The 13,726-nt window shown below is 40.0% G+C and overlaps 1 protein-coding gene across 1 annotated transcript in view; it reads right to left on the bottom strand.

Moving 5' to 3' along the window:
- LOC120982817 (ankyrin-3-like) overlaps positions 1-13,726 on the bottom strand; it is a 279,530-nt gene that overhangs the window by 247,404 nt on the left and 18,400 nt on the right. The window contains exon 5 of the mRNA XM_040413026.1: positions 7,127-7,233. Within this exon, the coding sequence (XP_040268960.1) occupies positions 7,127-7,233 (107 nt within the window). The remainder of the gene's footprint in view (positions 1-7,126; positions 7,234-13,726) is intronic.

The raw sequence follows: 13,726 nt of genomic DNA on the forward strand, positions 1-13,726 counted from the left end.
AGTGGTGGTCGTCTTTCAGCCTTTCTTACCTTGGCCATGTCTCTGAGTATTGCACACCTTGTGCTTTTGGGCACTCCAGTGATGTTGCAGCTCTGAAATATGGCCAAACTGGTGGCAAGTGGCATCTTGGCAGCTGCACGCTTGACTTTTCTCAGTTCATGGGCAGTTATTTTGCGCCTTGGTTTTTCCACACGCTTCTTGCGACCCTGTTGACTATTTTGAATGAAACGCTTGATTGTTCGATGATCACGCTTCAGAAGCTTTGCAATTTTAAGAGTGCTGCATCCCTCTGCAAGATATCTCACTATTTTTGACTTTTCTGAGCCTGTCAAGTCCTTCTTTTGACCCATTTTGCCAAAGGAAAATGCACACCTAATATAGGGTGTTGATGTCATTAGACCACACCCCTTCTCATTACAGAGATGCACATCACCTAATATGCTTAATTGGTAGTAGGCTTTCGAGCCTATACAGCTTGGAGTAAGACAACATGCATAAAGAGGATGATGTGGTCAAAATACTCATTTGCCTAATAATTCTGCACGCAGTGTATAGACTGCAATTTAGCTAATATAATGCTATAACCTTTTTTTTTTTCAAAGTTGTAATTTTTCTTCAAATATGAAGTTCATAAGAGAAAAAAAAATTACGACTATGAAAAAACAACTAGTGTTGGGCAAAGCGAAGCATTCAAAGCGGAATTTGGTCCGAAGTTTAGGAAAACTGCATGTGTTACAAAGTGAAAGTAGGAAGTCCAGGAACGCAAAATTACCCATAATGCCATGCATCCAGCCAATCCGCACATAGCCATCCCCTGTGATGTCACAGCTCTATAAAACCCTCATCCTGCACGTTCTCCGTCACTGTCCTGTAAGCTGAGCATAGGGAGAGACGTGGCAAGTGCTCATACGCTAGGGACAGTGTTGCTGAAAATAATTAATAGAAGAATATTGGAGAGGGAGAGTGCACGAGAATGCAGGGAGAATGCAGGGAGATTACAAGGAGACTGAAGGGAGAGAGCAGGAAGACTTTATTTATTCCTACATTTACTTATTTCTACATCAGCTGAAAACTAAGATATGTAATTCAATACCAATAAGATGGAAGCCTTTATTATGCTGCTGCCAGCATGCCATCCAATACCATCCAGTCTGTACCCCTTAGGGGGGATCAGGACTTAATGATGACCATCCTCATCTTTTACTGGCTTTAATTCTTCTAAATCATCCTTAAAAGTCTCCATGTCCTAGAAAAGTCAGCAAGGTGCAGAGAGGAGGAGCTGGATGTTCCTGATGACATATTCTCATCGATATGAGATGATGTGGAAAAGGAGGACAAGCAGATGGCAGAAGAAGGGCTCCCACCTGTAGGGCAGGGTAGCACTGGGGTTGGAGAAGAGGGTATGCCAGAGCTGATATTCTGTGTTTACTGTCAAATAACCTGCAGGAGACTGCAGGCAAGAACAGGAATAATATGCATATTTTCCCCCCACCTAACCAGCCAAACCTCATACCAGCAACAGTCCCTGTTTATAGGTGCCGCGCGGCCATTAACAATGAAAAAGGACTATACAGTGCGGTCTTCATTATTAAATGAAAGGCGGCTGTAGGCTAATTTGTTAGCATGGTTCTTCATCGCAGAATGGCCACAACCCGCCCCCAGCATGGTCGCTCTGTGTGGCCGCTCCCTAACGCAGAGTGGCCTCCTGATTTATAGTGATTCATGACAAATTAATTCATAACAAATCAAATTTCTTGGCTAACTTCGGCAAAGTTGCTCCACTCTAGCTACAACCATTGTGTCCATTGATAAATATCCATAGGTTTCCACCTATATTTGCAATGGATGTCTCCTCTATTATAGGTATAATATTCATTAGAGATTCTGAACCAGTGTCTGGGCACATCTGTGTTTCACCATAACAGACTGGATGTGTCATAAAAATACACGTGTTACATAAGTAATACATAACACATACCATCTGCTATAAACTATTGCGGTTCAATTGGAATTTACTTATACTTACTTATATGTGCTTATTTGCTTGCCTTTAATTATATTCTTTTTTAGTTTTTAGATTTTGCTTCCCTTTGCTACATTTCTCCTCATATCTCATCACCTGCCATCTATACAAATATGCTGATAAACTGTACCCAAGCTTAAAAGGGTTGTCCAGCATTTGGGACTTTTGGCAGCGTGTTGTACCTATTGAAAAAAAAGAAATCATACTGACCTGCTCCCTGTTGATCTGTTCTAATCCCCTGGTTCCGATCCATGGCTCTTAAAGAGATCCTGTCATCAACTTTATGCTAACCTCACTGAGGGCAGCATAAAATAGTGACAGAAATGCTGATTTCAGTGGTGGGTCACTCATGAGCTAAAAGTAAGTGGTTGCTGAGAACCAGCATCATAATCATTACAGCACAGGCCTTGAAAAGAGTCAAATCTACTTGAGAAGAGTCCTGGTTATCCATAATCTCCTGCTCTCTCACCCATCTGCTGATGATTGGCAGTTCTCTCCTAGAGAGAAAGGGAGAAAACCTAGGTAGAAGACTGTCAGTCATCAGCAAGTGGGCAGGAGAGCAGGGATTCATGAATAACCAGGACTCTTCTCAGGTGGCCGTGACTCTTTTCCAGGCCCAGTCTGCAATGATTGTGATGTTGGTTCTTGGCAACCACTTACTTTTAACGTATAAATGACAGATCGCTGAAATCAACTCACCTGTCACTACTTTATTCTGCCGTTAGTACAGGCTGCATAAAGTTGATGACAGCTTCCCTTTAAGCTTTCAGACAGATGGGGTCACATGCACCACTGTCACTGGGTCATATGTTGTTTGGGGACATCATGTCACCACTGAGGCCAGTCATTGGCTGCAGCAGTGTAGGTTACCCGTCCATCCTTTTACAGGCCCCGAAAGATCGCTGAACAAACCCAGGGAACCGGAATGTTTTCCGCAAAAACCTTCCCTTTTTACCAATTGTACATCCAGTCAGTTTTTCCGCAAAAAAACGGAAGGAGAAATATATGTTGCTAGGGTACTAAAAAAAAGTTTTTTTCTATTTCCTGGAAACGGATCCAGAATTGCGGATGACATGAGGATCACATATTGATGCATTCCGCATGTCATCCGCATTTTTGCGGTCAATTTTTTTTTGCAAATCCGCATAACGGAACAGAACAACGGATGCGGACAGCACACTGAGTGCTGTCCGCATTTTATGCAAGGCCATTGAAATGAATGGGTCCGCATTCCGTTCCGCTAATTTGCGGAACGAATGCGGATTACACAATACTGACATGTGAATGGACCCTAAACTGACTTGACTTCACTCCCCACATGTATATGTCTTGGAAGGGCAACCTGTGGATAGTTTAATGGTTGCCCTTCCTCTGACCACTTGTGGTAGGTATTAACCACTCCATACTTGGAACACCCCACAAGACCTATTGTTTTGGAGATTTTCTGATCCAATCGTCTAGCCATCATGCATTGTCCCTTATTAAAGCCACTCAGATGCTTACACTTTCCCTCTCTTCTGCTGCCAACACATTGACTTCTAGAACAAACTGTTAAGTCGCTGCCCAGTATATCCCAGCTTTACCAGGTCCCATTGTCATGAGATCATCAATGTTATTCATGTGTTATGGCTGTATAGAAAATGCAGTAGTAAGCTAACTATTCTTGGTTAGTTGGATGGATTGTAGCATGCCAACTTGTCCAACGTTATATTGTAAATCAGGCTTGTAATTAGTTTTGCTTAGCTAGAATGCCTCTATGAAGATAATTCTAGAATGTGACTTGTGGGAAGGTTGTGTGGGTGGGAGTGCAGCACCACAAAACTAAGTTGCTGTGTTGATATTCATTGCTGACTACTAGACTTTTACATCCTTTGACAGCTTTGTAATGTTCTTTCCCACATACACATTATATTGAAGAGTGTCATGTAGCAAAATAAAGTATATATGGCAAAATTCTAGAATTCTAGATCCATCACAGATCACTTAACTGTTATATATACTTTCCTCATAGACATTTTTGTCTGACTACAAAATAAAATCTGTTCCGTGTGCCAAAGCTGAGGTTATTTATAGAAGCCACTGAGTTTTACACAATTTCAATTCAGTGCATTTGATTTTTATGCATGGCTAAATGTCTTCATTTGCCTGCAGGCGGAGCTGAGAGCAGCATGCCCCTAAACGGAAATTAATATTCATGAGTTCACAAATGATTGCTTAGAATACACTTTTATGACTATTAGCATTTTAAGGTTTTATTTTAGGAGAAAAATATATTTTATACCCAGAATAGTTGGGAATCGTATGCACAGTCACAATGAATCAAACAAGATGCTGATGTATTTATTTTGTCTATTACGCTTTTCATTGTACCCTCACTGCAGGCTATCAATTTCAGGGATAAGCCAACATTCATCATCTCAACTCACTTGAGTGAAACCATGTCACGAGAATTCACAGACTGGAGGGGATATTTCCGTTTTATTATGTAATTGTATTTTCAGCAATTCCCTGCTAGAACATTTCTTCTTATGAAAGCGGCAATTTCAATCATAACATTTTTATGATTGCAGGACAATATGAGTGCATTTTACAACTGTCTGCATTTTCCTTAATGCAATGCTCAATGGGCTGAAGACATGACACAACTTATTGGCAGATACTGTAATGACCACCAGTTTCTTCATACTGGTGTATAGTCTTAAAGGAACACTAAACCTAGAAAGAAATGATAAAAGTAAGCGGAAAATAATTTTGTCCACAGCGTGTGTGATCCTGCTGGAATGTCTGCACGTGTCTGAAGAATACAGTCATGTAGAGTTTTCTATTGATTTCTCCCATTTTAGGCTAGCAAATAACTGAGGGGAGGGGTCTTAGCCAAGGGGTGTGGCTCAACATTATCCAACTACATTTGAGAGGGGGGTGTGTCCTACTGCAGCCAGCCATATTGAATGCAATATTAGACAAAATGGATAAATAATTAAGGGAAGAATTGTTGGGAGTTGTTTTTGTTTTTCACTTTGCGGAGCCATAACTTTTTTTATATTTTGTCCTTTAACATAGATGTATGAGGGCTTATCTTTTGCGCAACAAGTTGTATTTTCTAATCCCACCGTTTAATATTGCATACAATGTAGTGGAAATTGTGTTTTTCCAATTTCCACTACATTGTATGCAATATTAAACGGTGGGATTAGAAAATACAACTTGTTGCGCAAAAGATAAGCCCTCATACATCATTCCATATGGAGTGGAATTGGAAAAAAAAAAAGCAATTCCGCCATAGTTTGTTTTTTTCCCGGTATTCTCTATACAGTAAAACTGACCTATGCCCTTCATTCTCTGGGTCAGTATGATTACAAGTATACCTCATTGATATAGGTTTTCTTGTGTTATAATACTTAAACAAAATAATTTAGTTTTCATTGCCATATTCTGACCCCCATACATTTTTTATATATTTATGTCTGTGGAGCTATGTGAAGGCTCATTTTTTGTAGGGTGATCTGTAGTTTTTATTGATACCATGGGCTGTGTATGACTTCTTATAAAAAAAATTCAGGGAGGTGAAATAACAAAAAAAAGTCAAATAAGACATTTAGATTTTTTTTTCTTTACAGAGTTTACCATACAGGATAAATATGTGTATATTTTAATAGTGCTGATATTTTGGGATGTGGCAGTGCACATTAAATTATTTTTTTTTATTATAGGGAAAAAGGGTGATTTGAATTTTTATATTTTTTATATTTTTATATTATACTTTTTTAAAGACGCTCCTAGGACACCTAAAAATGCGATCTTTAGATCACTTCGTCCATACACTACTGTGATTTAATACAGTACTGTATAGGAAATTCAGTATATTCTTATGTAGCTCTGCCACCTGCAGGCATCCATGAGAATATACCTGTGATTGGCCTGGTAGTCTCCAGCATGCTCCAGCCTATCACCACAAAAGAACAGCTTCCCAGATCTCAGCATCGTGAAGCCGTTCAGCGTATTGCTCATTGAGAAAGCCACCTCAGATGCTGTGGTTACAATTGACCATGGCATCTGAGGGATTAAATGTCTGTGATCAGCGTTATTGCCAATCGCAGACATTAGCGCCAGGTGTCTGCTCTGTGAAACAACAGAAACCCGGTGTCTATGGCGCCTCTGGAGTATACGCCATCTTTAAAGTGCCAGCATCTACCGTACATGTACAGTGGATGTCGTTAGGAGGTTAAAGGGTTTTCCAATAATTTTATAAGATGGGCACAGAGCAGAGACCATTATAAAATAAACAAGAGCCTTTTGCCCACCTTTTAACTATTCCGCCATTTCAGTATCACCAATCTGAACTGGGCCTGCAGTGGTCGTGAGCATGATGGACGTGACGTGATCAATGGAGAACCAGTGGGGACTGGAGTGATTCGGACTAGAGTGGCTTCATTGGAGCAGTGAGGCATTTCAAAGGAAAGATTTTTTGTTTATTTCATAATGCCCCCTGTTCTAAGTGTGTGCATGCCACATCAAACTACTAATAGTTTAATGGTCTTGCTGTAAAAATTGCCTCTTGTGTGTCAAGCCAAGGAATACCTTAGGTTATGCAATCTTGTGGACTGCAGCTGTCACTCAATATTTAAAATAAATCAGTAGTGCTATAAAAATGCAATGTAGCCCACGCCTAAAGGCCCTATTTTACTGGGTGATTTTCAGGCCAATTATCTGGAAAAAGCATTAGTAGTAAAGCTCATTCCCAATAACTGGCCCATACAATCGTGCTACTGATCAGTCGATAAAAGAGCAGCTCGTTTGTCGGCTGATTTGCCTCTTTCAACAGAATGAAAGATGCCCGATTATCGGCAGCACATCAGCAGTAATCAAGAAAGCATTGCCAATAATCATTAGAACCTAATGGGGTAGGAACACCTGTGGAAGTAACTGTTACTCTCCCATATACTTTTCATTGGCCTGTGTAACAGGTAAATGCAAGGGTGTGCCAAGCCACACATTTATTATCGAAAGATGGCTGAACATCAGGCAGTGTAAAAGAACCCTAACTGTACTGAATTTATCAATGCAATTTACATTATGGAAACTTGATAAAGATTTAAATAATACCTTTAAAAGTGCATTAACCATTTGCAGGGCACATTGCTCAGGATTTGGATCATTTGTTCGTCTTCCTTTCAAGATGTCTTTCTTGTAACCTAGAGCGACCTCATGGCCTAGGAAAATGCAGCAATAAGAAAATGTAAGGTATAACAATGTCTTGTAGTTTTGGCTCTGTTCACACCACAGCTTTTCTAGACAAAAGTGTTAGGTTAAAGGATGAGACAAATTTATCAAACAAGATGCAACATTTCATACATGTGGCATAAAGTACACCAACACAGACTCAAGCAAAAATTACTTCAAATATTTCCCTCATGATAAATTCCCCCCATAATTTTCATTTTTTTTAAATTCAATCCATAAAAAAGATTTTAATGTTACGTGCAGGTTTTACGTGACATTTTCTTGCATGTTTGCGGCAATTTATTTAAAGGATTTACGAATAAAATAGGGGATACAAGTAGAGTAAGAATACAAAAGAGCAATAAAAGAAAAGTGGAAATGATGTAATGTTGTCTTTTGTTCTGATTCTGACGTTTATCTCAGGTTTGGATTCTGGCTGGTTTTGGTTCTGGATTCTGATTTAGACTCTGAAGTGCTTATCTGGTTTTGACCTTTTCTGTCTGGCATTCCTCTCCCCCCACCCCAGCTGAAAGTAGATAGCGACAGTGGTGTGGGTGAAGACTAGGAGGTACACTGTTCCCTACTTGATGTGACATCCCCCCCCCCCCCCCCCGTCTCCCCCAAGTGTGGGCTGCAGTCATCCTAAATATTATCTTTTAACTCTTTGGAAAAACAGTTCTGACTAGGGATGAGCGAATCGACTTTGGATGACACATCCGAAGTTGATTCGCATAAAACTTTGTTTCAATACTGTACGGAGCGAGCGCTCCGTACAGTATTAGAATGTATTGGCTCCGATGAAGTATTGAAACAAAGTTTTATGCGAATTGACTTTGGATGTTTCATCCGAACTCGATTCGCTCATCCCTATTTCTGACCTCTAAAACAAATATACTATGAAATTAAAGGGACAATTTTATTGGAAAAGGCAATTTTTTAACTCAATATCATAGAAACCTATTTCAGCAGCACTATGCCACTGAAAACAAAATGCAAAATATTATTTGTGTGGTTCCACCGCGATACCGCTGCTCCTTACATATAGCACCCACTGAGCGCCACCTCTGCAACTCCTCATCCCAAAATGCTAAATATTGTATTGTCGCAGTCAGCAAAGAGAAATAGCATTCCTATATACATAGGGATCCCATTGTTATTTTACTGCTGCTGCTAGAAATAGATTTCATCTGCTAGTATAATAGTAGATGTAGAATTAGGATGACAACATTACAGCTCTATTGTTGACCACAGAGGAGCAGTGCACTTATCATGTAATGTGTGATTCTTTAATTAAGTCACCACAGGGGAGCTCTCTTTTGCCACAATGAATGGTCTTAGTAAAATAGTCAAGGAAGGCTGTTAACAAAGTAGGAAGTTAAAGAACCAGGGCAGGAAGTAGAATACATATAGTGACTTCTATTTTTTTTTATCCATAAACCATCCACTGTTTTCTGTAAAAAAAAAAAAAAAAAATTGAATATTGACATATAAGCTGAGAAATAATGATGGCTGTGTCCCTTTAACCTTACTTAATCTTACTTGTACACATAGAAAGGGTTGTACAATATTAGAGAAAATGGGTCTACATATATTTCTCAGAAACGGCACCATTTTTGCCAATGGATTGTGCCAGATACTGTTATGAACAATGGTTGTGAAACTACTGTTTCAACCAATTGATTTGACCTAAGGGCGTTATCCTGGTGGTTCATGGTATTCACCCTTTAACCTCTTTACATGGTTTTTCACTTTGCTGCAGAGGAACCACAAGGCCACTCTTTTATTTTCCCTTGTCAGTCCAGAGGAATACCCCCTGGACCTATACATTAACCAATAAACATATTACAACACATACAATGCAAGTACAGCAGCCAATCGGACACAATGGGACAATAGAAACACACCTAGCATATTCCTCCCCTCTGTCTAGGAGATAATTGAGTCAATTACTGTATCTACTCAATTATCTCCTAAGCTGAAAAGTTACACTTCTTATAAATTGTAACAACTTTGTGAGTTTACATCGTACATACATATAACTTATATCAATTTAACCAGTATAACTTGGGGACAAACCTATCCAAAATTCACTTGAATAGGTTCAGGGGTTTAAAAGTTAGTAAAAGTCTCTTTTGTATCACTTGCAAGCATGGCTTTTCCTGCCCAAACCAGTTCCCACTGGTCTGGCCATGCCCCTGAGATAACGCCCTGCTGGAGAACAATGGATCCAAGGGAAGGGGAAGAGAAAGAATCCAAGAAGTCCAATAGCCCAAATAAGTTTCTTAAAGGGCCGTAATCCAGGGGCAGGAGGCGGGCAAACAGCCCCCTCCAAAACACTGTGGCGAAGTGGCTTTCGCCACAGCCACCACCTCTTAGAAAAGTCCCGATGTGGTTGGCTGCTGACCCATGAGAATCAGAGACACCAGTGTAAGGCATTGAGGTATCAGGCAATACACACAGTCATAAAACAGGCAGATGTTTTTGCAAATCCATGAAACAATCCAATATGTCAAAGCAGGCAGCAAAGGATCAGTACGGTCCACAGACACAGGTCAGAAACCAGATATCAGGCAGACAAACCGATAATAGCTCATTTACAGGCTCCAGCAAGCTATAGAAACGTAGCGTGAGCTGTAGAGACCAATTGCTTAGGCAAGGATTGAAGAAAACAATCAGGTATATATAGGAACAACTGGACACAGAAAGAGAAAATTAACTCTGAGGGCTCGTTCACACGACTGTGTGAAGCCCGTGCTGTGGACCGCAAAATGCAGACCGTGGCCCAGCTGCATGGCGATTGTGGACCCATTCACTTGAATGGGTCCGCGATTCCTCCGTTCCGCAAAAAGATAGAGCATGTTCTATCTTTTTGCGGTGCGGAGGCACGGAACGGAACCCCAGGAAGCACTCCATAGTGTTTCCATAGTGTTCCGTTCTGTGCTTCTGTTCCGCATTTCCAGATTTTTGGACCCATTGAAGTGAATGGATCCCCATCCGTGATGCGGAATGCACACGGAACGGTGCTAGTGTATTGCGGATCCGCAAATGCGGTCCGCAATACGGCAACGGGCAACACACATTCGTGTGCATGAGCCCTAACAGTGCTGAAGATAGAGGTACAATGAAGCACTAATTCGCACACAGGAAGCTGGCATCTGTCTGTACAGGACAGCTGCGGCCATGAACTGCCATTGTGATATATTGTATTTCAGCCTCATTGAAGATTCAAGATTTGATACCAAAGTCACACAGCTATTAGTAGATCCCCTACCTATAATTAAAGCTACAGGAGCTACAGTCAGTTTGTTCAGGTATTTTGATGTTAGGCAATGAGTTGTACTTTTTACAAAGAACCTAGATACCATACAGAGAAAACAGAATCAGATTACCATCCTATGTGGTGACTAAAGATGGCCGGGCTTATGGTGCGGTGCTACAATGTTTCCTTAGCTCACATTCATTTCTTTGGGTGTTACGGAAACAGCATAGCTCAAAACATTTTTCTTTTTTACTGAAAGGCTAAAAAATTGTCCTGAGAATTGTATCAAAGCTCTTCTAATGAGCTGTGCAGCACATGATAAGGATTGGTCTTTAGTAGTGTTGGGCGAGCATGCTCGGCCAAATATTGCGTGTGCTCGAGTCAGTGTATTTAAATCTAATTTAGCCTCTATTTCTGAAAAGTTTCTAGTGGGATTCAAACTCACAACCTTCTACATTACAGCCAAGAATGTTAACCACTAAACTATAGAGCTGCATGGCCAGTTACTTAACCCCTTAGGGACTTAGGGCGTACCGGTACGCCCTGTTTCCCGAGTCCTTAAGAACCCAGGGCGTACCGGTACGTCCTAAATTTAAAACGCGATTGCGGCGCGGCGTGGGTTATTCGGAACAGGATGTCCGCTGAAATCATTCAGCGGGCATCCTGTCACAACGCCGGGGGATGCGATCGCCGCAAACCGCAGGTCAATTCAGACCTGCGGTTTGCGGCTTTTACCTGGTGCGGCAGCGGCGGGCGGCGGTGCCATCGGGTTCCCATGCGGCTGTAGGGGGGACCCGATGGCATGGAAGGCAGCGCGATGTCTAAGGAAGGCATTGCGCTGCCTTCCGGTGACGAGCCTGTGAGATCAAGCCCCCTGGATCTCACAGGCTGGAAGCTGTATGAGTAATACACACAGTATTACTCATACAGCCAATGCATTCCAATACAGAAGTATTGGAATGCATTGTAAAGGGGATTAGACCCCCAAAAGTTCGAGTCCCAAAGTGGGACAAAAAATAAAATGAAAAAAAAGTAGAAAAAATAAAGTTTTCCCCCAAAAAAATTTAAAGTTTCAAGTAAAAATAAACAAAAACTAAATTTTCCCCAAATAAAGTTAAAAAAAAATTGGTAAAAAATAGGGGAAAAAAAAAAGTATACATATTAGGTATCACCGCGTCCGTATCGACCGGCTCTATAAACATATCACATGACCTAACCCCTCAGATGAACATCGTAAAAAATTAAAAATAAAAACTGTGCTAAATAAACCATTTTTTTGTCACCTTACATCACAAAAAGTACAACAGCAAGCGATCAAAAAGGCATTTGCCCACCAAAATAGTACCAATCTAACCGTCACCTCATCCCGCAAAAAATGAGCCCCTACCTGAGACAATCGCCCAAAAAATAAAAAAAACTATGGCTCAGAATATGGAGACACTAAAACATCATTTTTTTGTTTTAAAAAAGCTGTTATTGTGTATATCACATGGACTAACCCCTGAGATGAACACTGTAAAAAATAAAAACTGTGCTAAATAAACCATTTTTTGTCACCTCACATCACAAAAAGTGTAATAGCAAGCGACCAAAAAGTCATATGCACCTCAAAATAGTTCCACCGTCACCTCATCCCACAAAAAATGAGACCCTACCTAAGATAATCGCCCAAAAACTGAAAAAACTATGGCTTTCAGAATATAGAGACACTAAAACATGATTTTTTTTTTTTGTTTCAAAAATGATATTATTGTGTAAAACTTACATAAATAAAAAAAAAAGTATACATATTAGGTATCGCCGTGTCCGTATCAACCGGCTATATAAAAATATCACATGACCTAACCCCTGAGATGAACACCGTAAAAAATAAAAACTGTGCTAAATAAAAATTTTTTGTCACCTTACATCACAAAAAGTGTAATAGCAAGCGATCAAAAAGTCATATGCACCCAAAATAGTGCCAATCAAATCGTCATCTCATCCCGCAAAAAATGAGACCCTACCTAAGATAATCGCCCAAAAACTGAAAAAATGATGGCTCTCAGATTATGGAAACACTAAAACATTATTTTTTTGCTTCAAAAATTAAATCATTGTGTAAAACGTACATAAATAAAAAGAAAGTATACATATTAGGTATCGCAGCGTCCGTAATAACTTGCTCTATAAAAATATCACATGACCTAACCCCTCAGGTGAATACCGTAAAAAAAAAATAAAAAAAAAATGGTGTAAAAAAAGCCATTTTTTATCACCTTACATCACAAAAAGTGTAATAGCAAGCGATCAAAAAGTCACACACACCCCAAAATAGTGCCAATAAAACCGTCATCTCATCCCGCAAAAACCATACCCTACCCAGCGTAATCGTCCAAAAACTTAAAAAATTATGGCTCTCAGACTATGGAAACACTAAAACATGATTTTTTTGCTTCAAAAATGAAATCATTGTGTAAAACTTACATAAATAAAAAAAAAGTATACATATTAGGTATCGCAGCGTCCGTGACAACCTGGTCTATAAAAATATCACATGATCTAACCTGTCAGACGAATGTTGTAAATAACAAAAAATAAAAACAGTGCCAAAACAGCTATTTCTTGTTACCTTGCCTCACAAAAAGTGTAATATAGAACAACCAAAAATCATATGTACCCTAAACTAGTACCAACAATACTGCCACCCTATCCCATATTTTCTAAAATGGGGTCAATTTTTTGGAGTTTCTACTCTAGGGGTGCATCAGCGGGGCTTCAAATGGGACATGGTGTCAAAAAAAACAGTCCAGCAAAACCTGCCTACCAAAAACCGTATGGCATTCTTTTCCTTCTGCGCCCTGTCGTGTGCCCATACAGCAGTCTATGACCACATATGGGGTGTTTCTGTAAACTACAGAATCAGGGCCATAAATATTGAGTTTGGTTTGGCTGTTAACCCTTGCTTTGTAACTGGAAAAAAATTATCAAAATGGAAAATCTGCCAAAAAAGTGAAATTTTGAAATTGGATCTCTATTTTCCATTAATTCTTGTGGAACACCTAAAGGGTTAACAACGTTTGTAAAATCAGTTTTGAATACCTTGAGGGGTGTAGTTTCTTAGATGGGGTCACTTTTATGGAGTTTCTACTCTAGGGGTGCATCAGGGGGGCTTCAAATGGGACATGGTGTCAAAAAAAACAGTCCAGCAAAACATGCCTTCCAAAAACCGTATGGCATTCCTT

The sequence above is a fragment of the Bufo bufo genome, chromosome 1 (genome assembly GCF_905171765.1).
Source record: "Bufo bufo chromosome 1, aBufBuf1.1, whole genome shotgun sequence".
Lineage (NCBI taxonomy): Eukaryota > Metazoa > Chordata > Amphibia > Anura > Bufonidae > Bufo > Bufo bufo.